Here is a 27,470-nt window from a genome sequence, read left to right as displayed (position 1 = left end):
TGGAGAAGACACATGGAGCTAAGCTAGGGCCCTGGAGCTGAAGGAGCCACATGTAGACCCCTTCAGCGCTAAGATGCTTCCACTGCCACTGGATCCACAAGACTTTCCATCCACTGGCCTGTGATCTTCCTGCATTCAGCGTCATTGCATGAGTTGCATGAGTCTGAAGAGGAAGTTATAGATTGGTAGACATATGGGTTACTATTGGATTTATGGACTTGATCTGGACTGGGCTGGGATGTTTTCTCAATATTCAATTGCTCTTGCATATCAAGCTCTTTCTTATACAAAAAAAGTACAATGCTGTCAGTGATTGGATAATTTCTATGCAAACACAAAAAAGTACAGTCAATACAACTATTCAAATTTATGCACCAAGTCCTAAAGCTAGTGATACAGAAATTGAAAGTCTACCAAAGAGATCAGACTGAAAGTAATCATGCATGTAATCAAGATATACTGATAATTACTACTGATAGGAATACAAAAGTTGTAAAAAAGAGAAAGGAACAGTAGTTGGAAAATATGGACGTGGTGAAAGAATTGAAGCTGGAGATAACATGTTAGAATTTTACAAAACCATGATTTCTTCATCATATATGATTTTTCCAGCAAAACAAAAGATGACTCTGTAACTTGACTTCTCCAGATAGAATACACACAAATCAAATTGACCACATTTGTGGGAAGAGACCATGGAGAAGCTCAATTATCAGGAACTAACACCAGGTCAGGAACTGACTTGTGGATAAAATCATCAACTGCTTATACCTAAGTTCAGGTTGATGCTAAAGAAAATTAAAACAAGTCCACCAGGTCAAAATACAAACTTGAATCTATTCCACCTGAATTTCGAGAACCTCTCAAGGACAGATTTCCTACATTAAACACTAATGCAGAAGACATGCTGGGCTGTGGGATGATATCAAGGTCATTACTGAGAAGAAAGCAAAACATCATTACAAAGACAGAAGATCAAAATGGATTTCAGAAGAGACTCTGAAACCTGTTCTTAATTGTACAGTAGCTAAGGCAATGGAAGAGATGATGAAGTAAAAAAGGCGGACAAAAAATTTCAAAGAGCAGCTAAAGACAAAGTAAACTATTACAATGAAATGTGCAGTGACCTAGAATTAGAAAATAAAGGAAGAAAATGCTCAGCCTAACTAAAACTGAAAGAATACAAGAAAAAAAAACTCAAGCCCTAATCTGGCTAGCCAAAACTAGGCTCTAGGAATTGACAACATACCAATGGAAATGTTTCAATAAGCTAATAGAGGACTGGGAGCACTCCTTCATCTAAGCCAAGAAATTTGGAAGACAGCTACTTGGCCAACTGACTAGAAGATATCCATATTTGTGCCCATTCCAAAGAACGGTGACCAACTGAATGCTCAAATTATAGAACAATATACTTTCATGGTATAACATGCAAGTAAAATTTTGCTAAAGATCATCCATCCAACAAGTTGCAGCAGTACACTAACAGGGAGCTGCCAGAGGTCCGGGTCAGATTCAGAAGAGGACTTGGGGTTTGGCTGAAAGCAGAGACTACCAGAAAGTTGCTGACTTGCATTTTATTGACTATGCTATGGATCAGAATTGACTCTATGGCACCTAAACATAGCAAAGCATGTATACGAGACAACTGAAAATACAAGGTGCACCCGAGTTTTCGGTTTTTCTGACTTAGTTTTTCTAACTTGTTTCTTTATGTCTACAAAAATGTCTTCAAAAGCAGTCATTTTTTAACTACCCAAATTCACAGATAAAATGTCTACAAGACAATGAGACTCCAAAGATTTATTAGTAAACCTATAGTACCTAATTGTTCTTCCATATGTTCTTCTAATCAAGAAAAAGAGTAGAGAAGAATCACCAAAACAGAACATTGTTTTATTAGAAATCAACTGCAAAAACTTTGTTAGGCTGGATTGACTAGAGGAACAAATCCAGAGACATTCACAAGCATGTATGTATAAGAAGGAACTTTTTATCAAGGAATGTTTATATTTCAAGAAAACACCCAGCCCAGTCCCTATAAAGTCCATAAGTCTAGTGCTAGTACATAAGTCAATGCTAGTTCATAAATCACTCAGACAGCCACATGCAATGATGCAGACTGCAGGAAGATCACAGGCTGGTGGGTGCAGTTGTGTGGATCCGATGGCTCTGGCCACATGGCAAGGCGCACACATATCTCAGCTGGCTGTTCAACAGGAAGGTGAAGGCAGAGAGAGAGAGGGAGGTTCCCAGGACCCTCCTTATGAGGAGGTCATGCCCACAAGGAGGCATCATCAGGTTAGAATCCACCCCTATACTTCAAGTTTATACGAAATTATGTAATTACCACACCCCCCAAAAGATAAATCCAAGTGGTAACTCCCCATACCAGTATACATGACCTTAATTGAAAGCTTTTGTAAATGCAAGATCACAAGATGTGGTCCTCTTGGAATACACAGGAGAAGCTGTAATTCAATGATAAGTGTTTCTGTTAGAAGAAACACACAGACAAGACACCACACCAACCCCGCCCTCCTGAAGTCATCAAGTCAGTTCAGATTTACAAAGATGGTTGTATAGGGTTTGTGAGGCTTTGTAAATCTTTACAGGGACAATAAGGATAATCTGGGAGTCCTGGTGACATAGTTGTTAAGTGTTGGGCTGTGATATGCAAAGTCAGAAGTTTCAAACTACCAATAGCTTCATAGGAAAAGGATGGGGTTTCCTACTCCCACAGTTATAGTCTCAGAAACTCACATGAGCAATTCTACCCTGTCCTATAGGACCTCTATGAGCCAGTATTGACCTGATGGCAGTGAGAAGCCTTACCTTTCTCCTAGGAAGCAGCTAGGGTTTGAAATGCAGACCTCGCAGTAGCAGCCCGGTACTTACTTCAAAGCACCATCACAGAGAAGGAGATGTGAAAATAGAGGCAGAAATTGGAGTGATGTGTCTACAAGCCAAGGAACACCAAGGACTGACAGCAACCACCAGAAGCTAGGAGAAAGGTATGAAAGGGGTTCCCCTCCCAGCCTTCAGACAGAAGCTTCCCTGCTGACACCTTGAGTTCAGATGGTTGCTTCTAGAAGTATGACTGTATTACTGTTGTGTGAAAAGGTCAGGGAGTTTGTGATGGTGTATTAAAACAGCCACAGGAAATAAATAAAAGTATTTATCTTTTCAAATGACTTCAATTTGATATTGATTTTGAAAATCATAATAAAAAATCTATTGCTGTCATGTCGATTCCAAGTCATAAGGCCCTGATAGGATAAAGTAGACCTGCCTATAAAGATCTCCAAGACTATGAAACTTCACCGAATCGCCACCTTTTCCTCCTGTAGAGCAATGGGTGAGTTCAAAACACAGACCTTTCCAGATTTCAGCCAAGCATTAACCACTGTACTAGCAGGGCACCTTTGAAAAGTACATATGTATGATCAACCCTACCATTCAAATAGAGGAGACTTAAGGAAGAAAAAAAAAAGCTGATGGCACACCTGACAGATTTCATGTATCAAAGTGAATGTAATATATAAAAAAGTGGTTATCTTATCAAAACCAAAATAAAAGCTGTCAACTAGCATAGGATTGTGTGTGTGTGTTTGTATAACTCAGAACTAACATTCTTTGTCATTTTTTCAGAAATATTTTGTCTATAATCCTTTGAAAGCCTAACCTGATTGCATTTTTAACCCTTTTTCTCTAATTGTAGTATCATTTTTATTTATAATTAAAATCTCTAATTATTGATTTAGGTTATATTTCTACTTATTAGTGGCTGTCTATTAAACAAAACTTTATAATCCAAACATTAAACAAAAAGATTGTATAGTTTGATTCCATTCTTTTACAGATCATATGCTCATATTTATTCATTTTCCTGATAAAAAGTACCTTTTATACCAGTGTACACTGGTATTATTAACCCTTACTGAAAAAGCTCAGCAAATTTGAACTAAGTTTTATGAATATAAACTCTGACTGTAAGATTATTATTTCTTTCCTATATATTTTTCCTGACATGCTTAAGGAATCTAAAACAAATGAACATACTTGTTATATGGAGAGGATCATAGTAGAGAGCAAAACAGAATTTTAAGTGTGAGGTAGGACATGCTCTTGAATCACTCAGCACAGGAAAGCAATTGGACAAAAAGACCTTGCAATTTAGCAGAAAGGAAATACTGTGTTTAAGAATTTCAAAAGGTAGCTCTCTCAGAGAACGTTTATTTCAAAACTCCACCAGTCGCAGCTGAAAATCCACTAAAGGGCGAAAGATGCCACCCAGAGTTGCCTTCTTTCACATCTCTCCTGGTTGCTATGTGTGCAGTGCTGCCTATGATCACCACCTGCTCTAGACAAACCACACCCCCAAACCCACTGCTGCAAAGTAAACACCCTCTCATAGTGATCCTCTACAGGGTGTCCAAGCCTGTACATCTTCGTAGGAGCAGAGAGTCTCATTTTTCTCCCGAGAAAGCTGGTGCGTTTGAACTGCCAACAAAGCAGTTAGCAACCCAAAGTCTACTCACAGCACCAACAAGGCTTCTTTCTAGACAAACAAAACCTACCAAACTCATGGCTGTGATAGTCACATAGTAAGTTATTTCTCACTTAATGTATGTGCAAAAATCAAGAGCAATGATATATGAATTCTCAGTAGTTTTATAGTAGTGATGATAGGACAGGGATGGAATACGTTAAGGTAACCCATTTCAGATATTCAAAGAAATCATGTGAACCAGATATTTAGTATGTAGATAACTGATTTTTAAGTGTTAAGGCTGGGTAAAATTTCATGAATATGCATGAACACAGAAAATAGTGAGAAATGTACTAAAGAAAGTTTAGGAACACCAAAATTACTAGAGATTTAGAGGCCCAAAGATTGGTGTTTATATATAATTATTTGTATATATAATATACAAATTGTATGTATAATATACAAATATATAATATATAAAATATAATTATTTGAAAGTTCTAGGGAAATAGTAGAGCATGTAATAGTTAAATGCTCTGACATTTATGTATTTAGAGAACAATAGTTAAAAAGTACAGAAGAAGTGGTGAGAAAAGATGTAAAGTAGAATAAGATCAACTATTGCCATAGTAAATGGGAATAAAAGGCTACCACTTCAAATTAGAGGTTGGAGGAGAAGGAGGGGAGGTGAAAGAGATTACCACCTAGTTGTTAAATTTTATATTATAGTTAGTAGTCAATATTCAGAAAAGAAGAAACTAAGGTTACAATATAAGGTTTTATAAAGGTGAAAATAAACAATTCTTTAATATCAAAAGAAAATAGAACATCAAGTAATAGATTATTATATATGTAAATAGATTCATATAAAGATATAGGTAAGCAAGGTATAAAAATAATTAAATATATATATTTTTAAAATTCACAGCCATCAAATTGATGCCATCCCTTATAAGACAGAGCAGAACAGCCCCTGTGAATTTCTAGGAATAACTCTTTTTTTTAATCATTTTATTGGGGGCTCATACAATTCTTATCACAATCCATACATACATCCATTGTGTCAAGAACATATGTACATTTGTTGCCCTCATCATTCTCAAAACATTTGCCTTCTACTTGAGCCCTTAATATCTGCTGCTCATTTTCCCCCTCCCTCCCCACTCCCCCCACCCCGTGAATCCTTCATCATCCATATATTATTATTATTTTGTCATATATTACTCTGTCCGACATCTCCCCCTGCCCTCTTCTCTGCTATCCCTCCCCCAGGGAGGAGGCTATATGTAGATTCCTGTAATAAGTTCCCCCTTTCTACCCCTCATTCTCTCTACCCTCCAGGCATCGCCACTCCCATCACTGGTTCTGGAGGAGTCATCTGTCCTGGATTCCCTGTGTTTCCAGTTGCTATCTGTACCAATGTACATCCTCTGGTCTAGCCTATTTGCAAGGTAGTATTGGGATCATGACAGTGCGGTGGGGGGGGGAGAAGCATTTAAGAAATAGAGGAAAGTTATATGTTTGTTTCATCATTGCTACCCTGCACCCTGCCTCGTTCATCTCCTTCCCACAACCCCTCAGCAAGGGGTGTCCGGTTGGCTACCCTTGGGCTTTGAGTCTCCACTCTGCATTCACCCACATTTTCAATGATATGATTTTCTGTTCCTTGATGCTTGATACCTGATCCCTTTGATAGCTCGTGGTCACACAGGCTGGTGTGTTTCTTCCATGTGGGCTTTGTTGCTTCTGAGCTATATGGCCACTTGTTTATCTTCGAGCCTTTAAGACCCCCGACGCTTTATCTTTTGATAGCTGGGCACCATCTGCTTTCTTCACCACATTTGCTTATGCACACACTTGGCTTCATTGATCGTATCAGGGAGGTGGGCACCCACCAATATGGTTTTTAGCTCTTTGATTTCTGATAACTGGTCCCTTCTGCACCTTGTGGTCAGACAGGCTCGTTTGCTTCTTCCTTGTGGGTTTTGATGCTTCTCAGCTAAATTGCCACTTGTTTATCTTCAATCTTTTAAGACCCTAGACACTATGTCTTTTGATAGCCGGGCACCATTAGCTTTCTTTACCACATTTGCTTATGCACACATGTGTCTTCAGTGGTTGTGTCAGGAAGGTAAGCACCTACTGATATAGTTTTTAGCTCTTTGATATCTGACAACTGGTCTCTTCTACACCTCGTGTTCAGCCAAGCTGGTGTGCTTCTTCCATGTGGGCTTTGATGCTTCTCAGCTAGATGGCCGCTTGTTTATCTTCAAGCCTTTAAGACCCCTGAAGCTATATCTTTTGGTAGCCGGACACTGTCAGCTTTCCTCACCACATTTGCTTGTGCACACATTTTTCTTCAGCAACCGTGTCAGGAAGGTGTGCATCATGGAATGCCAATTTATTAGAACAAAGTGTTCTTGCATTGAGTAAGTGCTCGAGTGGAGGCCCAATGTCCATGTGCTGCCTTAATACTAAACCTCTAAATATATGCACATAGATCTGTTTCCCCATACTCATATAAATATATTTACATGTGTACATTCCAGTCTTTGGACCTCTATAGATACCATTTGTCACCTATTTCTTTCCTCTATTTCCTTTTGATTTCCTCTTGTCCCACTATCATGCTCAGCCTTCATTTGGGTTTCAGTAATTTCTCTAGGTTACCCTGCCCTTGCTGACTCCCTACGAGGCCACTAACATCCTCCTTGCTACTGATTTTGGATCACGTATTGCTCCCCTGTCCCTTGGTTGGTCAGCACCACCTCCCTCATCCCCCTCTCCCATGTCCCCCCGGAACCATTGGTCCCGTTGTTTTCTCCTCCAGATTATTCATCCAGTCCATCTTATCTAGATAGATCTGTAGAGATAATAATATGCACCAAAAATCAAGTCATTGCAAGATAGGCAATGAATGCGAACACAGCTATGACAATAAAAAGGGAAACCATTACCCATAGAAGAATAAATTAATTAAAAGAAAAAAAATTTTTAAAAGAAAGAAAACCTGTAAATAGAAAAAGGTCTGATTTTTTTATCTTTAGGTGTGTCCTTCAGTCAGGTCCAATGGAGTACCATGCTCTGGCCCCAGAGTCTGTCCTTGGTACTCCCTCAGGGGCTCCTTGCTCTGCTCCCATGATTGCTGTGTCATACGCTTTTAGTGCGTTGCCTCAGTGTCACAGGGTCAGTCTGGGCAAGTCCCAGCCCTGAGTCTCCAGTGTTGTCCTCCTTAGGGCCCTGGACCATCGAGGGATGATGTGTCTCCTAGTGGGATCAGCCATATTGTCCACTCTGTTCATTGGCTGTTCAGAGCGGGGATATCGTCCTCCAGGCTTACTGGGCCAGGATGTGCTCCACTCTCTCTTCCTCTCCCTTCATTTGTTCCCTTTTGTGCTGATCTGGCATGCTCCTCTCCCCTAACTGGAGTCTCAGTGCCATCCTCTCAAGTAAATTCTTCTGGGGTGAGGGGCTCTTTACAGGAGAAGAAAATCATGCCTTTCTCTGAAGAGAGGGTGGTATTTTTGAACTGCTAACCTTGAAGTTAGCAGCCCAACGCATAACCACTACACCACCAGGGTTCTATTAAAGCTATATATATACCTGAGGTCAGCCAGAGTAGTATATGAAAATAGGCTTGGTTCACCTATTATATAAATGGAAAGAGTTTTGGATTAGCTTACAATGAAAATTCAAATATAACACTATAAAAGATCCACACAAATTTTTTTAAAATGGGAAAAATATTAGTAGAATGTAGGGGCCAATGAAATATGTCTTGGAAGATATACAAAGGACATCGTGCTTGCTAAAGCAGAGGTTAGTGAAAAAGAAGGTTCTCAAATACGATGGGCTGACATATTAGCTACAACAATAGACTCAAAATAAGAAACACTGAGGATGGAACAGGATTGGTAGCGCTTTGTGTTTCTGTTGCACATAGGGTTGCTATGAGTTGAAATAAACTCAATGGCACCAGAAAACAACAAAAGAAAAGCAAATACCACAAGAAACTTCTTAGCATTACATACTTATTAACATAAGAAATTACTCAAAAGTTAGAAAAAAGAACTATTAAGCACAAAGAAAGAACAACTAAAGCTAAAAGCAGAAATTACTAAGAACAGAAGGATTAAAACTAAAAATTAAATTCTCTGAAAGAAAAAAAAACAAGTCAACAAGATAAACAAACCACTATGCACCTTACTAAAAAAAGAGGTATACAAATATATAAACTTTTAAAATTAAGTATTTTATTAGGGGCTCATACAACTCTTATCACAATCCATACATATACAAACATCAATTGTATAAAGCTCATCTGTACATTCTTTGTCCTAATCATTTTCAAAGCATTTGCTCTCCACTTAAGCCCTTGGCATCAGGTCCTCTTTTTTTTCCCTCCCTACCTGCTCCCCCCTCCCTCATGAGCCCTTGATAATTTATAGATTATTATTTTGTCATATCTTTCCCTATCTGGCGTCTCCCTTCACCCCCTTCTCTGTTGTCCGTCCCCAGGGAGGAGGTCACATGTAGATCCTTGTAATCAGTTCCCCCTTTCCAACCCACTCACCCTCTACTCTCCCATTATTGCCCCTCACACTCCTGGTCCTGAAGGTATCATCCACCCTGGATTCCCTGTGCCTCCAGTTCCTATATGCACCAGTGTACAACCTCTGCTCTATCCAGACTTGCAAGGTAGAATTCGGATCATGGTAGTTGGGGGGGGGGGGGGAGGAAGCACAAATATATAAAATTTAAAATGACAAACAGGAACTTACAATGCAAACAAGACATATTTAAAAATCATAAAAGGCCACTTTATAAAATTCTAGGCATTTAAATTTGAAGTAGATGAAATTGATAATTTAAAAAATACATAAACATAATGCAATGACAATAAAAATTTTTCCCTCATAGAACTATACAATTTAATTATAAAGCTTATTTCAGAAAAATAAGCAGCAAAAATAACCAGAAAAATGTGGAAAAGAAAACGCGTTGTAGAGCCTGCAGCTTTAAAAGCAGGCACTCATCTGTCAGTCTGTTGAACTGGGGTGACTGGATTGCAAGTGTTTTAACGGTTGAAACTATGCTACTGGTATTTCTAATACCAAAAGGTTCAGTTTGGTGGACAGGTTTCACACTGGAGCTTCCAGACTACCTAAATCAAACATTGGGCAAATCTACTACGAAAGACCTCTTCAAAGTGTTACAAGCAAAGATGTTAAAGAGGAAAATGGGCCTGATCCAAGTCATGGCATTTTCAGTCTCCTGTATATATGAACGCTGGACAGTGAATAAGGAAGACCAAAAAAGAATTGATGTCTTTGAATTATCATGTTGGTGAAGAAAATTAAACATCCCATAGACTGCTAGAAGAGTAAACAAATCTATGTGGGAAGAAATTCAGCCAGGGTATATCTTGGAAGAGAGGAAGGTGAGACTGTCTTACATACTTTGAAAGGATATCATGCTTGATAGAGCAGAGGGTCAACAAGAAAGAAAAGAGCGTCAAGGAAAGGGACTGACACAGTGGCTGCCACAACGGATGCAAGGGCAGTAGAGAGTGAAGACAGCATAGATCACGCAGTGTTTTGTTCTACTAGACCTGAGGGAGCTACGGGCTGGAATCCACAGGAAAGCTCTTAAAACAACTGGTTGCAGGGGGAGAAGGAACAATAAATTTATAACCCTGGAAAACAAGCAAACCCTTCTCAGTGGGTGGCTAGGTGGTGTGGGTGGGGGTGGAGCAGAAAGGTCTTTATTGTTACAGTTGTAGAGGAGCCTTGGTGGCAGAGGGTTATGCACTGGACTGCTATCTCCAAGGTCACCAGTTCAAAACCACCATCTTTCATAGAAGAAAGGTGGATCTTTCTACTCCATTGAAAAGTCTTGGAAACCCACAGGATCACTTCTACTGTCCTATACAGTCACTATGAGTTGGCATTAACTTGAGTGTTTGGGGTTTTTTGTTTTTTGAGAGGAGCTCTGAGGAGCCCTGGTAGATTGGTGGGCTATTGTTGGGCAGCACAGTTCAAAACACCAGCAGCTCCACAGGGAAAGACAAAGCTTTCTACTCCTGTAAAGATTTACAGCCTTGGAAACCCACAGAGGCAGGCTCACTGTGAGTCAGACTCAACAAGAGGCAGTGAGTTGTTGCGAGTGGTTTAGGATGTCTCTGGAGTAGGAGCTAGCCTGTATATCACTGTAGAGTGACAGAGTACCTGTAGCTTCAAAGGTGTATTTCACATCCAAAGATGTCCTGTGCTTAGAAGGCCCTAAGAATTCAAGATATTTATTGAAAAAGAAGGGGATAGAAGGAAGGAGAAGTCAGTCACAAGCTAGAGAGTAGACAGGCAAAGGGAAGACACTATTCAGCAAGAGGAAGATGGGCAAAAAATTATGGAAACAGGGCAAGATATTGGAAGGTTTAATTTGTTATTTAATGTAAGAAAGATAATTTATTCTGTAACCATCTAACTTAAATGTTAAATAAACATTTTAAATGCAGCCAAAAAAAGATATACAAAGACATAGTATCTCACTGCCTTTGAGTAAACTAGAACTCCTAGAGATCCTATAGGACAGGACAGAACTGTGCACGTGGGTTCCCCAGACTAACTTTTTAGGGGGCAGAAAGCTTCGTCTTTCTCTCTCAGAGAAGCTGGTAGTTCTGAACTGCTGATCTTGTGGTTAGCAGCCCAACACATAACCCATTTCCCACCAGGGGTCCTTAAGACATGGTATAGGCAAAATTATTTTAAAATACTAGTAGATGAAACAGACAAAATATTAAAATTCTCATTTGATGTCAGGAATAAAAATAAGACAATGGAATTTTTCTACAAAGTGTTTGAAGGCCCCTCCACACACGCATATGACATGGAGAGCAGAGAGCCTCATTATATGAAGAAAAAGTACCCCTCTCTCTGTGCAGGTATCGTCTACACTGGGTCACATGGTTGCATGTCACTCAGCCAAAAATTTCACTCCTGTAACCAGTACAGCAAAAATTGCACAAACAAGCACAGCATCTTGGATAAAATATGAGGACATTTTTATATACTACCATTGAGGGTATAAATTGAGTGCGACATTCTGGAGAATAATTTTCTAATACTAAAATTTTTTAATATGCTATTCTACATCTAGGAATTTAGACTTCATAGATAATGACACATGTATGCAAAGAAATATGCACAGATGAGCAACACAAGCTTTTCAAAGCAGTAAAAACTAGGAAATAACCAAAATGCTATCAGTAAAAGCCAGAGTAAATAAGCTAGGGTAGTTCAACCTATATAATCAAATACATTCTTTATAAACAATGAGCTAAATCTCTATATACTAAAATAAAAAGATTTTCAAGGAATGACAAATGAAGAAAAGCAATATGTCCTGCAGTCAGATGAGCAGGTACATAAACTGACATAACTTCATTAGATGGTAATTTTGAACACCCGGAGACTTAGCAATTCTGCTCCTAGTCCCTCAGAATCTATGCAAATACACTGAAGATCTGTATTAAAATATTAGTGGAGAGAATGGAACATTTTTTCATTTGCTAAGGCTGGACCCCTACTGTCATCCTTGCCTTTTCCTTTTCACTACAACACATCCGAGCATTCAGTCTGTCAGCAGACCTGCCAGCTCCACCTACCGTATCCTGCTAGAATTGGGGCCCTTTCCATCCTATCACTATCTCCATCCTTGGTCATACCAATAGCATCTTGAGCACTAGTCCACCTGCTTCTGCTCGACTTCTAACACCATAGCCCAAACGATCCCATGGAATAAACTGACACTATCATTCCTCCCCTCAAACCCTCTGACTCCCAAACTTGTTCGAATAAAAGCTCATCTTTGCTATGACCTACCAGTTCCTACATAATTTGCCTCCTACTGCATTCTCCCTCAGGGACCCTAGTGGTGCTTTGGGATAAGCATTGGACATCTAACACTAAGGCAGGCCGTTCAAATTCACCAGCTGCTTCACATAAGGAAGATGAGACTGTGCCTATAACCATTTATAGTCTTGAAAACCCTGACACTAAGAATAAAAATCAACTGGATGTCAGTGGGTTTGGTTTCTTAGGTCTCCCCCCCTTAATGCACAGCATTTCCTCTAAGCCATAATGGATTTCTTGCTGTAACTTAAATATACCAGGCATACTCCTGATTTGGAAGGCTTTGCACTTTTTATTACTTCAACCGGGGAGGCTCTTCTCTCAAGTGTCTGTAGGTTAGCTCTTTCAACGCTCAAAGTATGAATTAAATCCATGCCTTTTTCACTGAGCTATTAGATTATTATATACTATGCCACCCACATAAACACATGGCCATTGGTCAATTTTACATCTTACTCCTGTTTATTTCTTCCTCAGCACTTATTTTCCTGAGCAAGTTACATTTATAATTTGCTTGTTCACTGTCTCTCTCACTAGAGAGCAAGAGAGCTTTTGTGTTTTGTTTACTGCTGTATCCCAGCATAAAGAATTCACAGTAAATACGCAAACACTGTAGACAGAATGGATGAAACATTAATTGTGACAATAACACTTGAAACACCACTATTATCTAAGATAGTTGGCGCCTCAAGAGATTTTACCTACAGACAAGAGTTGGGGTTAGGATTCAGGCCTATAGCTTTTCCAAGAAAATTCTTTCAGGAGGGGAAGAGTTTTCTCCTTCCCATTTATAAACAGAGAAACGTATTTTTTCTCCTTCCTCTTGAGCAATGATGTTTGACTACTTCTGCAGAACATATTGTTAGGTAAGGATTGCAACAAGGAGGGCCAACATAATGCTTGTTTACTGGGAGGTGATTAATTCTGTTAAAATCTGTTTCTTATCCTGAATATATCAGAGTTGTATTCAGGATCAAATGGATGACAATGAAAGTTTAAAACCAAACGAGTAAGCCTCTGAGAATGAGTCTGATGGCTTCAGATTTCTCAGTGAAGCGATGAAGTGAAGCTTATCTTCTAAGAATCTAGGATGGAAAAGAGTCAGAAGTTGGAAGACAGTGAAGAATGTGTGAAATAGTATTTATGAAGAGCAGTGGAACAAACAAATGTAGTAGAACTGCTGGGCAGAATTAAGGGTCCATCTGGCACACAGCAGCTTGTCAATAAAGACTGGTTTACTGATGAAGAAGCTGAAGAGTAAGACTGACAAAAAGAAATGAGTGAGCAAACAAGGACAGCAAGCACTGAATGAATGAGTTAGCAAATGGGTGAGTGAATATATGAGTTTATAATAAGCCCATGTGGTCTCTGGACTGAGTTATTATTTCTTGCATTTTCTAGATGTTCATATATTGGTTATATGGATTCAGAATTTGCCATGTGGGTATATTAAAGAAAATGGATACCAATGGATGATTAAGGTGTTGGTAAGAGTGTTGCTGAAACAATAAATCACATAATATAAACTGGATTAAAAGAGATAAGAATAAGAGACGATTGATACAAGAAGAAAAACAGCAATCAACTCGATAGCAAGGAGTTTGGAAACTAACTAGGTACCAATCAGGAAACCTGTAAGGAGAGGAGAGGGGACTATTATACTGAAAGGCTGGGACCTCTGAATTCATGATTTGGGATGAGGAACAGGCCACAGGCATGAGTGGCTAATTGACATAAATTACTACAAATGAAGAGGATACGTGTTGTGAGTCATACAAATGGATGCTGAAATAAGTCATTCTTAATAATTGCACAATTTCGACTGTAGAGAAAACTTTGTAGACTTGGTTGTCTGGAGAAGGCTAAATAGCTGGATACTTATGTAGTACATTCATATGATTTCAGGTGAAAAAGAACTTTCACTTTCATTTTATATACTTGAAGATTATATGATTTTTGTTGTTGGCTAACAATGAATTTGTTTTACTCTTAAAATGACAAATGGAAAATCTTAAGGGAAAATGAAAAGAAAGGCAGTGAGAGCAGTTTGCAAACCAAATTAAATAATTAATCGGAAAAGTAATAGTAGCAAATACTGCCTGCAACATTTAAGGCTGAGTTTAATATTGCACCTGAGTTTTGAAATCACTTATTTAACAATTTTATTTTCAGTTACTAAAGAAAATATATAGTAAAGGCCATGGATTTTTACTAAAACCTACAATAATACACTGAAAATCCTAATGGAAAAGCACTAAAATTGCAAGAGGGTCATTGATTTAACTAAATAAATAGACACAGGATGGTCACCTACAAAGGTAAGTTATTACTTGAAGGGCCACAGAAATCGCATGAGTTATCTGTACCTCTGCATCCTCTTTCCTTTTCTCACAAAGAACCAAGAATACAACTTCTTTGATCTTGTTTCCTTGTAAGACTCACAATTTTGAAAAATGCTCTTTACAAAATTCAACCAACATGGGGCAACTTGAGAATTACTAGATTTGAAGATAATTTTCATAGAATATCTATTTAATGATGGCCTCCATTGTTATGACTACCTGGCATAATAAAAATAAACCTTAAAGTATTAAAAATTTGGTATAAAATAATTAAAGTGATATAAATAAAAATAGTAATATAGAAAAAATTACAAAATACAAAGAGAGTGGAAACCTCAAGTCATTGCTGTTAAGAACTGAAGATGATATACTTGCTTATAACTTCCTTTACTAAATTTCAGCTTCATAGAAGGGCAATTGGTAAAATCTTTGTGGATCCTTCATAGTACCTACAGTTGCTAACACTTAAATGTGATTAGCAAAACCTGGGAATTCTTAAGGCTAGAGATAGTATCTAGATCAGTGGTTCTCAACCTGTGGGCTGCAACCCTTTTGGGGGTTGAATGGCCCTTTCACAGGGGTCGCCTGATTCATAGCAGTAGCAAAATTACAGTGATGAAGTAGAAATGAAAATACTTTTATGATTGGGGGGTCACCACAACACAAAGAACTATATTAAAGCGTCAAGGCTTAGGAAGGTTTCGAGCCACTGATCTAGATACTATTCTTCAGGAGTCTTGCATTACACGTAACCTCCTCCCTGGAGGACGGACAACAGAAAAGGGGATGAAGGGAGATGTCGGACAGGGCAAGATAGGACAAAATAATAGTTTATAAATTATCAAGGGCTCATGAGGGAGCGGGGAGGGAGGGAAAAAAGAGGACCTGATGCAAAGGGCTTAAGTGGAAAGCAAATGCTTTGAAAATGATGAGGGAAATGAATGTACAGATGTGCTTTACACAATTGATGTATGTATGGATTGTGATAAGAGTTATATGAGCCCCTAATAAAACGTTTAAAAAATCATACAATTTCTAAATCATCTAACACAAAACTGAGTGGCAGCATTATCACAGTGCTTCCCATCTTCACCCAGCCCCAACCTCAGCTAGTCTCTGGCTTTCATTCGGCCGTACCCACGCTGTTACTTAGTCCCCGACTGATCCCCATGGCCAGTCCAACTGCACAGATTGGTTTTGGGCAAGTATTCGTCATTACTCCTGATTGACTAGAAATTTGAATTGGTCTTCCCCACTTCAATATGTACTCCATCCAATCTAACATCATTCTACTTCAACAGTTTCAGAAAAATACTATCCAAAATGCCCAAACCGACTGCCATGGAATTGATTCAATTCGGATTCATAGTGACTTCAAAGGACAGAAGAGAACTGCCCCTTTGGGTTTCTGAGACTATATATCTTTACCGAGCAATCAGCCTTATCTTTCTCCAGGGGACTGTCTATAGTCTGAACTTGCAGTTAGCAGGCCAACTCATACAACTATACCGTGACTAGGGTTCCTTAAATGTAGTTAAAGAGGAATCTTCTAGGTATCAAAGAGTGTTCTATAGTAAAATGATCTGAAATTCCAACATATGCAATACAGTCTAAATAAAGTCATCAAATGAGAGTAGAGATCCAGTAGGATTAGGGGATGGTTGGGGGAGAAAGGGGGAATCAATCACAAGGATCAATCTAGAACCCCTTCCCAGGGGGACAATAATGGAAAAGTGGGTGAAGAGCAACGGAGGATGATGTAAGATATGGAAATAATAATCTATAACTTATCAAGGGTTCATGAGGGAGGGTGGGTGGGGGAGGGAGGAGGAAAAGGGGTAACTGACATCAGGGGCTCAAGTGGGAAGAGAATGCTTTGAAAATGATAATGACAGCATATATGAAAATATGCTTGACACAATGGATGAATGTATGGATTGTGATAAGAGATGTAAGAGCCTCCAATAAAAGTATCCAAAAACCCCCAAAGAAAGCAGTATTCAAAATGGGGCTTGACATTTGTGTCATCATTATTAACTCTAATAATTCTAGGTATGTTACTTGAAAGAGCAGATTAATTAGGATTCAGAAAATCCACTGGTTGGTTGCTCCTATAGCAACTATGTTGAACTGCACACTTTCTTATTTCCTTTGCATCTTCAATTCTATAATAGTGAAAAGTAAGGAGAGGCACATTTAAAAGTATCTTATTTTCATGCCTATTTATAAAAATTAACAAAATTAATTAACCTAGTAGTCACTCTAACCTGCTTCTAAGTTAATGCAATCTCTACTTTTAATTTGGACTACCCAGAAGAAAAACTGCATTTCCCAACTGCACTTGCAGTTAGTGCTCTAGCCAATGAGCAGATAAGACATCTGTGACCATTGGGTTGTTCCACTGAGATTTATTTAAGAGTATGTTCTTTTCTTCTCCCTTACCAAATAGAATTCAGGTGTGGTAATAAATAATGTAGGAGCAACTGTACAGATGAGGCTGCACACTTGGGATGTCAGAGTAACAAGAGAGGTTAGTAGGTTCCCTTACAATTTTAAAAAAATTTTATTAGGGGCTCATACAAATCTTATCACAATCCTTACATACATCAATTGTGTAAAGCAAATTTGTACATTCATTGCCCTCATCATTCTCAATACATTTGCTCTCCACTTAAGCCCCTGGCATCAGCTCCTAATTTCCCCCTCCCTCTGCTTCCCCCTCCCTCATGAGCCCTTGATAATTTATAAACTATTATTTTTTCATATCTTGCCCTGTCCGACGTCTCCTTTCACCCACCTTTCTGTTGTCCGTCCCCCAGGGAGGAGGTCACACATAGATCCTTGTAATCGGTTCCCCCTTTCCAACCCACCCTCCCTTTACCCTCCCAGTATCGCCACTCACACCACTGGTCCCGATGGGATCACCCGCCCTGGATTCCCTGTGTTTCCTGTTCCTATCTGTACCAGTGTACATCTTCTGGTCTAGCCAGACTTGCAGGTTCCCTTACAATTTTACAGAGTAAAATCACTATATAAACACAGACTATTGAGAGAGAAAAACATATTTCTCTCCTTTGTATACCACTACTATTTTGAATTTCTGGTATATGCTTCCAATCCTTTATCTTCTAATTTCCTCAGGCTAGGTATAATGGGTAATATTTATAGCAACCTCAATGATTATTGTGAAGATTAAAAATTTAAATAAAAAGAAGAAAGCTAACTGTGGATATTAAACAATTCATTAAGCTAATTCTCTCACCAAATAACTTGCTTTCTTATGCCACCTTTGTGTGGAAAATTCCCAGCAAAAGTACAAGTTATAAAGGTTTGCAGTGACTTGAAAAAAATAGATTAAACAATAAATAGTAAGCCAAAACAATAAATGGTAAGCTAACAAATGGTGTGGATGGATCTGCTTAGCTGTAACTTACATGCTGTGATTGATGTTACACTGATTCTCACTGTCAAGTTCCTGGCTACAGGATTCACATCTTTTCCAGCCATCTTCCGTTTTAATCCAACTCCATCCAGGAGATCTCCAGTCCTGACCCAAAAATGGCATAGTTCTCCTATTAAAAAGTTAATTTTTGTTAAAAGTGTATATATAATTAACAAAAGTTTCTTTTCATTTAGAATGCTTATTCATTAATCTTAAAGGATAAAGTTATTGTAAAATTATTGATTAATATTTAAAGATCTGCTAAACTTTAATGTCAAAATAATTTGGTGACTTGGTTGTGCCCAAGTGCTAAGATAGGAGTAAGCCCTGGTGGATTCACAGCCTCATACTGTATATGCCATGAAAAGTTCGTCAGAAGTGACAGATTATACCAAGGAGTGGCTCAGTGGTAAAAGAGCTCAGCTGCTAGGCAAAAGTTAGGCAGTTCAAACCCACCAGCATTCTGTGGGAGAAAGATATGGCATCTATAAAGATTTAAGCTTTAGAAACTCTATGGGGAAATTCTACATCCAGTAGAAATGCTATCAGTGGAAAGCATGGGCTGGTTTTGGACAATTTATATCAGAAGAACAAGTAGGAGGGAAAGAGAAGAAGGGAAGAATAGGGAATATTGTTCAAAATAGTAAATGCTCTCTCAGCAGTTAGAAGAAACATCATTTAAACGATATTCAGCAAATGTAAGTAGTTCAATTGGAAGTTTGAATCTAAGAGATGGAGTGGGAAGTGGCTAAAAAGAAGAATAAAGAAATTATTAAAGTCCAGATGATGTCAGAGGAGTTGAATTTTACTCTCAAGTCAATCAGGTGGGCCAATAAAGAGATTTAAGGAAATAAGAAATTGTCTAGATACTAGCACTGCAAAGTACTGTGAACAGGTAGAGAATGGATAAATAGGGTGGGGGCAGAGTTGCTGAGATAAAAACATAATTAGGACCGGAGGTTACGGGTTACGGAATGTTGGTTAAGATATATATATATATATATATATATATATATATATATATATATATATATATATGATGGTTGCAATAGGATAGAGAGAAAGAGCCTAGAAATATTTAGGAAGTAGAACTTAGAAGATGAAGGAGTTCGTGACTCAAGTCATTGGGTGTTTCCACTTGCTTCATATGCATGAGAAAGCTAGGCCATGAAAAAGGAAAACAGAGAAGGGATGACTTTAAAGAAAGGTTTGATGAAAATACTAAATATATAATCAACTGCTACAAGAACAAACCAATTTGTCTTAGAAGTATAATCAGAATGCACCTTGGAAATTAGGATTGGGACGCTATGTCTCACATATTTTAGACATATTATCAGTCTCTGGAGGACACTGTGCTTGGTCAAGAAGAGGGTCATTAAAAACGAGGACGACCCTCAAGAAGATGGAATGACAGCATCTGCAACAATGTTCTCTGCCAGAACAATGGTGAGGTTGGGGTAGGACCTGACAGTGTTTTATTCTGTTGTACTCAGTGCTGTTCTAAGTAGGAACTGAGTTCAAAGTTCAATGACACTGAACCATAAGCACTTAAAGACTGATGGCATATGTGAGAGAAAAATTTAGGATTTAAGTGTCTGAGATAAGAAACATTGATGGATCAGCAGGATTTTGCTAAAATATGGAGTTATGCTGATTTCTATTTTGGACATGCATTAAGTTCAATATCCCTTCAGGGCAAACTAGAAAATGGAGCTAATAAACTGGAAAGGCCTTATCCTAAGTTTCAGGTATAAAAACTACGACTTAAAATATAACATTATTGGCATCATGAAGTTTACCGTTTGCTGAGGGAGAGAGGCCTTACGGGCTAGTTCTTCCTGTTCCATGGAACTCTGTATCTGGTCTCATTCCTTACTGCGCATGCAGATGTCAGCCTGGGAGGCATTTGGAAAACTCTAAGGCTTGGCCTTACCCCAGACCAAGTAAATGACACTTCTATGGGATCAGGGGAAGTTCAGTGTAAGTTTTTCATTTTTGTTTTTAAAGTTCCACACGTGATTCACGACCACAGTGAGGGTTAAGAATGACCTTAGGTGTCCAGGTTACTAATTCCAAATCACTAATTGCCATCTCCCAAATCACTTAAAATGAACAAATGAATGTGATATGCTGAGGACAAGTGTTAACACATTTCCCAGACGTTTTAACACAGGTGCGGAAAGAACTTCCATCAGTCATTCCCGATGGAGCTCTGAGTTTTATATTCACACTCTGACTCATATTTTTAATCTTATTGCAAAATAGGCAACTTAAATGAAGCTTTTGTATATGTACCTTTTCTTTGCATACTAGATCTGATATCAGTGTATGTGTCGAGGGGATCCAGAATGGAACTGGCTTCTTCAACGAGAATGCAATTCTGCACGAGGACTTCAAGAATACAAACCGACGGCACACCACAGTGCATACCCAATTTAACACGGAAAATAAACACTGCTTATGGTGGAGAAAAAGCCCCTCCCCAGAAAAGCTACCTTCGCCACAGAGCTCCCTTGCCCTCCTACGCCACTCCGACAGTCTCACGGGCATGCTTTGCTTCTCCATAGAAAGAAGTTCATTTATTTGTTTACTATCTGTGTTCCTCCAAGAGAATGAGATGTCTTCTTTAGAATGAAATCTCATTAAACTTGGACAATATCAGGTGATACATGGGTCCCAATAAATAGATATTGAATGACTAGATGAGGAGGAGTCTGTGAATCTGTGGCTCAGAAGACAGAGTAGGGTGGAGACAAAAGACATTCTGATCATAATCAAAGTCATGGAAATGATTATCACACAGAAAGTGTTTCTTGAGAGGGAAAAGAAGAAAATTAAACAAAGATTTTAAGAATTACCAATATTTCAGGGAAAATCAGATGAAAATGAGCCCAGAAAGGTAACTGCAAAGAGTGAGCCAGAGGTAGGGGTAAATGTAGGAAGTTAAGGGCATAATGCATTTCCAAAAAGAAATGAGTAAGAGAGAGGAAAGGGTTATAAAGAAGACAAGTGTGGTGACAATGGAATGTATACAAGGTATTTATTTCACTACTGAAAGGTTGCTGCTCTTGTGAACTAAAGTATGTTTTACATTAATCTTGTATTAACGTTGACATGGGATATTTCTCTAATGTAGAATAATTACATTATAGAGGCTACATGAATGATGAGAAACACCAACATATTGAAATATTTAGAGGAGCCCTCATGGTACTGTGATTATGTGCTAAGCGACTAACGGCAAGGTCAGCAGTTCAAAAATACCAGATAAAGCGCTCTCTACTCCGGTAAAGAGTAATAATGATCTTGGAAACTCAGTGTCAGTTTTACCCTGTCCTATAGTATCACCAGGTGTCAGTATCAACTTGATGATGGTAAGGTGTTTTTTGTTGTTGTTTTTAATATTAAAAAATACAATTACCCTAAAATGGAAAGCACTATTCTGTATGCAGTTAATCCACCGAATTGTCAAGACTATCTACAATACTACTCATCTGATTTTCTTTAAGGTAGAGATGTAGGTACTATAAAAGAAGACAAAGATCATGATGTTTGCCCGGCAACTTTAGTCTTATAAAAAATGTACTACAGAAAAATTGGCTGCCAGTACTGTCTCCAACCATTGCCAAAGTAACTGTCAATGTCAAATTGAACGTGAGCATTCAGAATTCTGTCTTTAAAATCAAATCGAATGACAGACCTGAAAAATCTTGCTGATGGACTAAATACAGGATTACATCAATAACAAACACGTTGCCATTGACTAACTGTATCATATTAAACTATGTATCCCTGGCCCGAAATATAGGCGCAATCAAGATTAAGAGAAGGAAAAACAAAAAATCACCAAAATGTGCTCACTCTTTCTCTCTCTCGTGCGCACACACACAAGAACACATGAAAACATACATTAATGTAACAGAAACCGGCATCTATAATCACACACATAATATAAGCACTGAATAAGTGATAAAGAGGGACTGATTTAAAGAAACCCAGAGTAAAACCTGAGTCATCTGGGAAGCCTGTGAAAAAAAGCCGGACATGAGAATAGCCTTTAAGTATGGTTAGATCTTACGTGAACTGTGAGGCAAGGATACAAACAAGCAGCCACCAGTCATAGGAAAGCTGGGTGAAAAGAGTAAAGGTGGGACTGCATCCAGCACACTTGAGGAAAAGAAGTTGGTTAGGTCCGCTGAGATGGAAGACTCTTGTGAGAAACTCTTGTGGTACAGTGGAAGGTGACTAGAAGCTAGATCAAGCTAGACTTTAAATATCACAGGTGTTTGGACTTTATTATTTTCATAATTAAATGTTTTTGAGCAATGTCGGAGATATGAGCAGAGTATTATTCTGAGAATAATAATTTGTCAGAGCATGTAGAATAGATCAAATGGATAAATGGAAGCAGAACTAATTGGGCAACAGAAACTTCTTGCTGACAGACCCCTCTAGATCTGTACATTCCTGTACCCTCACCAAATAAAATATTTTTAAACTCAATAACACACAAACATTGTGCTTATCCATCTAGACACTACACCCACTCACCATTTAATACACTTATCTTCAAAGCTCACAAGCAATCCCTGGAACATGTATGAATAGTTTCCACTGTATACCATAATTAAAAATCAGTTTGGTGTTTCCATTAAAATAAACTTTCTTTTAACTATCAAAATTCTATATATAATTCATTTTACTTTAACAATTCTGTGAAGAATTAGGATAGCTGAATGTTTTTTTCAGCTTTAGAAATACATATTTTTTGAAAAGTAACAAAAATGCCAAAAGGGAAAAGCTATACCCACCATTGTCATTTAGAAGGCCTGCATCTCAAATTTCCAAAAATAATCCCAATCTGAGGCATCTGATTTCGTAAACCAGAAAACTTCCAAAATGATGATGATCCAACACTTTTCATGTAAATGTTTTTGTTATGTGATAACTTTTCATTAAAAGTACCTTATTTTTGAAATTCCCAAATACAAAACATCTAATAATTACCCCTGAAAATTACCAATTAAGAGCAACTACAGAAAAGTGCATCTACTCAGTTGTGAAATGCCTTACATAATTTATCAGTTTTCAATATATTTTATACCAGTTGATGTCATAGGTTCTCCGAGGCCATATTGTCTTAAATATAAATCCAAATTATCTGAAATCCCTTAATCTTAATTGTACATGACAGTACATAGTGGTGGGGTACTACGGGACATTGGGACTCCATGAAATTGTGCTGCGAGAGAAAACTCCTTTCATGAGAGAAACAGGAATAACCGAAATAGGCTTTCCTTCAACGAGCTTATGCATTACCTTCAAGCAGCATTTCCCTCACGAAGGATAATGATGCATGTTCCATTAGCGCATAGCTAGTCCTTAGTCTGAATAATTTATATGTATTATCTTTATTAGTCCTCACACTACCCTACAAGACAGGGAATGTCATTACCCCAGTTTACAGGTTTATGTCTCTATTTTATAGTCAAGTAAACAGGCCAGGTATGATGGAACTGGGGTTCAAAAATCAAACAGTCCCACTCTAGGATTGAAGCTCTTGACCATTCTACGAGGAACTACCCCCTAAAACTGGATTTTTCTTCCCAAAGCTAGGTATTTTATTTTTTTTACAAAACAACCTTATCACTTTCAAAGTACTCTCCGTGTCATGTAATACATTTGTCAAATCTGCTATTCTATTCATGGAAACATTTTTTCAGACTCATCTGTTTAGATAGCTGACAGCACCTCTCTCATTTTTTTCTTCACCTCTTCTACGTCATCAAATTGCTGTCCTTTCATATCCCTCTTCATTCACAGGAACAAAAAGAAGTTGCATGGAGCAAGGTCAAGTGAGTAAGGTACATGGGGCAAGAGTGGCATGTTGTTTTTTGCCAAAAACTGGCACACTGAAATGCCCGGTGTGCATTGTTGTGGTGGCAAAAAATCTAACACAAATCAGGCCTTTTTGTTGTACACTGTTACACAGTCTTTTCAGAACCTCTAAATAGAATGCTTGATTAATAGTCTGACCTAGTGGAATGAACTCCAAATGCGCTATCCTCCCTCATGTCAAAAAAAACAAATGAACCTTGTCCAGATCTTTGATTTCACTTGATGAGCCTTTAATGGGCGAGGTGATGTTTGCTTTGAGGGTCATAAGAATAGCACCATGTTTCGTCACCAGTAATGGCCTTGAAAAAAAGTCTGGATCTCTTCAGCACTTTTCTTTCAAAGTACGGTATGTTTCCACTTGACACTATTTTTCCTGGTCAGTCAAAACCCTAGACACATATTTTGTAGCAATCCTTCTCATTCCCAAATTTTTCATTAAAATCCACTGAACTGAGCTCCAAGATAGTCCAGACAACATCCCCATCTCTTCAATGGTCAGGCAGGGTCTTAAGAGGGTCAGGCACAAATACACGGATTTTGTTGACAATTTCATCATTCTGAAAGTTGACGGACGTCAAGAACAAGGTTTGTCATCAATCGACATTTCACCTTTTTTGAAACAAGAAAACCACTCATACGCTTGAGTTTTCCCCATAGCACTATCCTTGTAAGCTGTGTTCAACATCACAACAGTTTCTACAGCATTTTTCCTGAGCAGGAAACAAAATTTCACAGTGGCACACTGTTCTCTTAAATCAGCCATCACAAAAAAATTGAAGTTTGTGCAAACTGCTTTTATGAAAAAAGTCACTGTGATCAGAGAGAGCCTTCTCAGGCCACACCACTGGGTGCACTAACTCAGAGTGAGTTGCTCAATGCTAGCCTAAAGGGAAAAATTCCTACTAGGAAAGCTTCACCCTGCAGAGCCTTTTCTGGTTTTGTGGGGGTACCCCCTTGTACTTTCATTATAGCAATTATTGAACATACTGGAAAACAGATGTCTGCCATTAGTTTGATTTTTTGTTTGTTTGCTGGATTTTACATTTTTTAGCTTATAGTGCATGTACCTCCAGATATGATGTAAAATAATGACTAACCTGAATATAAAAAACACGAACGCAAGGAAATCATTATAGGAAACTTAACTAAATAAAATTTTACAAGCTGCCTACATTGTGCTACTTGTTGTTTACGTGAGATGGAAAGGAAATAGGGTAAACAGTACTTACAGCTGTTATGAGAGTGGCTTCCAAAACAATAAAAGTGCTGAGTGTAAACCAAGAGCTAGCGCTATATATAGCAGAAACAAAAAGAAACAAACAAGGTACAATGAAGATGAACAGCAAGGCAGTTTTAAATGCATTGCAAAAGACTGGCAAAGTAGTTCATTTTTCTCTTTATTTCTTATTTCTCCATTATAAATTTTGTAAAAATATGCTTCTGGAATAAGAAAGAATGGTCCTCCATTTGATAAGCTTTTTGATTTTTCTCTATTGCTCTCTTTCCTTAAATTATTCCCAAATAACTTAAGGAAAGTAATTTAGGGTCAGTCAGAGGTGAATGTATCTTATTAGGATGAAGAACTGAATTCAAAAAGGCTATCAAGAAATGGAAATTTTGGGACATTCAGAAATGGGACGTAGTGGAGGAAGGCTGGGAGACAATCACAGATCCTCATAGAAATGGAGGACATGCAAAGGAGGGAGAAATGGAATATGAAGGAGTACGAGCAAGGTGTCTCTTCTGATTAGCCAAGAGGATTTGGATGGGGCAAGGGAAATGGACCTTCATAGGGAAACAACAGTCCCGTAGATTCCCGAGTTTTCAAAAGGAGTTTAAATCGGCCCACGGAGAAAGGTGGTGTCTAATAGAAAGGCCAACATTGAGCTTAATCACAGGAGAAGCGTGCAAAGTTCAAAAACGTCAGCTGCAAGGAAAGCACTGTAAGGGAGAAGATGGCTCAGGAGCCGCAGGAAGGCAGCAGGGAAACAGAAGAAGGTTAAACAAACGGGGTAACCTGGGCTGGATGAGAACAGGGGCCTCGGAAGGGGGGGGGGGCAGAAGAAAGAAGCGATGGGTCGAGCTGGGGGCGCCGAGAAGTAAAAGCCGGGGCGGGGGCGTCGCAGGTAGAGGGAAGAGAGGAAGCTCCCCAGAGACTGCCGCAGGGGAGCAGTGGGGGGCAAAGGCGAGGCCGACCGCGCGAGGGGAGCGCACAAAGGAGGAAGCACGAAGCAGAACGAACGCGGGGCTGTGTGGCGCAAGCTGCGAGCCACAGTGGAGGGCAGGGGGCGCCCAGGCTGTAGTGGGCGACGGGCCGGGTCTCCCAGCAGGGCGAGCGCAGCGGGGCATGGAGGGCCCGGAGGGGATGCCCAGAGAAATCGAAGCCGAGGGCAGAACGCGAGACCCTCGGTGAGGTGGCGGGGGCCCAGAGCTCTCCCGCAGGCAGTCAGCCCCAAGCCTACCTGACAGGCGGCGGCCGCGTCCCCGGGTTATTGCCGGAAGTCACCAGCTCCCTCTTGAGAAGCGCCGGGAGGGAATTCCCCGCCCCCGCGCCGCGCTGATTGGCCGGTGCGGCCTCCGCGTGGCAGTGTTGCTACCCCGGCCGTGGGACCGGAGGCTCGCCTCTGTCGCGGCAGGCCGGCGCGTTGTGCACATGCGTCGAGAGCGCCGCCACGCCCCTGCTCCGCGCGTGCCCGGTCTGCGCGTGGTGGAGGGAAAAGGGCGTGCGCAGCGCCAGGGCTCAGCCTGGGAAGAGACGCACTTGGGACTTTATGGGTGATTGGACAGGGCTGCTAAGTAGAGTGATCAAAAGGTCACACAGCCACCCCCTGATACACTCTCAGAATTGCCTTACACAAGTTATATGGGAGTCCAGGCTCATGATTCACAATGCAAATGACACTGATCAACACTTAGAGGTAGACCGAAATGGAAGCTCTCTATTTTAATCTTTATGTTTTGATAAAAATTGTCTAAAGGATAAAATATGTCCTTTAAAAAATATATATCCTGCTCTAGTTTAACTGCTGCTGCACTGAATCTCACATTCCACATTGAGCTATTTACACACGTGTGTGTGCTTCAAGAAATGTAATGGGAAAATGTTATCTTGCACACACGTTTAAGTAAAAATTATAGAAATCATTACAAAAATATCAAAATGTGAAGCTATTGTTTCTTGACACATCTTCTATGTCTATACACTTAAGGCAGTGATTCCAACTCTCTAGTGCTTCCCACAGAGTTCTGCAGTTCTTGATTCACACCAGATCAAAATGGCAGTTTGGATATCCTCCGAAACAAGTTCATTGGAGCCAAAATACAACCTTCGATCTATCTCACCAGAATTGTAAGGACATCTCAAGAACAGATCGGACACGCTG

At 39.2% G+C, this 27,470-nt stretch overlaps 1 protein-coding gene across 3 annotated transcripts in view; it reads right to left on the bottom strand.

The window, feature by feature from the left end:
* Nucleotides 1-26,697, bottom strand: part of FBXO25 (F-box protein 25) — a 107,918-nt gene extending 81,221 nt beyond the window's left edge. For all 3 annotated transcript variants that reach the window (XM_075556406.1, XM_075556407.1, XM_075556408.1), the window contains exons 1-2: nt 26,550-26,697; nt 18,179-18,316 (exon numbers count right to left, since the gene is read on the bottom strand). In XM_075556406.1, coding sequence (XP_075412521.1) covers nt 18,179-18,309 — 131 coding nt within the window. In that variant the 5' untranslated portion in view covers nt 18,310-18,316; nt 26,550-26,697. The remainder of the gene's footprint in view (nt 1-18,178; nt 18,317-26,549) is intronic.
* Nucleotides 26,698-27,470: the final 773 nt, after the last annotated feature.

The sequence above is a fragment of the Tenrec ecaudatus genome, chromosome 8 (assembly GCF_050624435.1).
Source record: "Tenrec ecaudatus isolate mTenEca1 chromosome 8, mTenEca1.hap1, whole genome shotgun sequence".
Lineage (NCBI taxonomy): Eukaryota > Metazoa > Chordata > Mammalia > Afrosoricida > Tenrecidae > Tenrec > Tenrec ecaudatus.
Note: the sequence above shows the minus strand (reverse complement) of the source record. Positions and strands in the feature narration are given on the sequence as shown.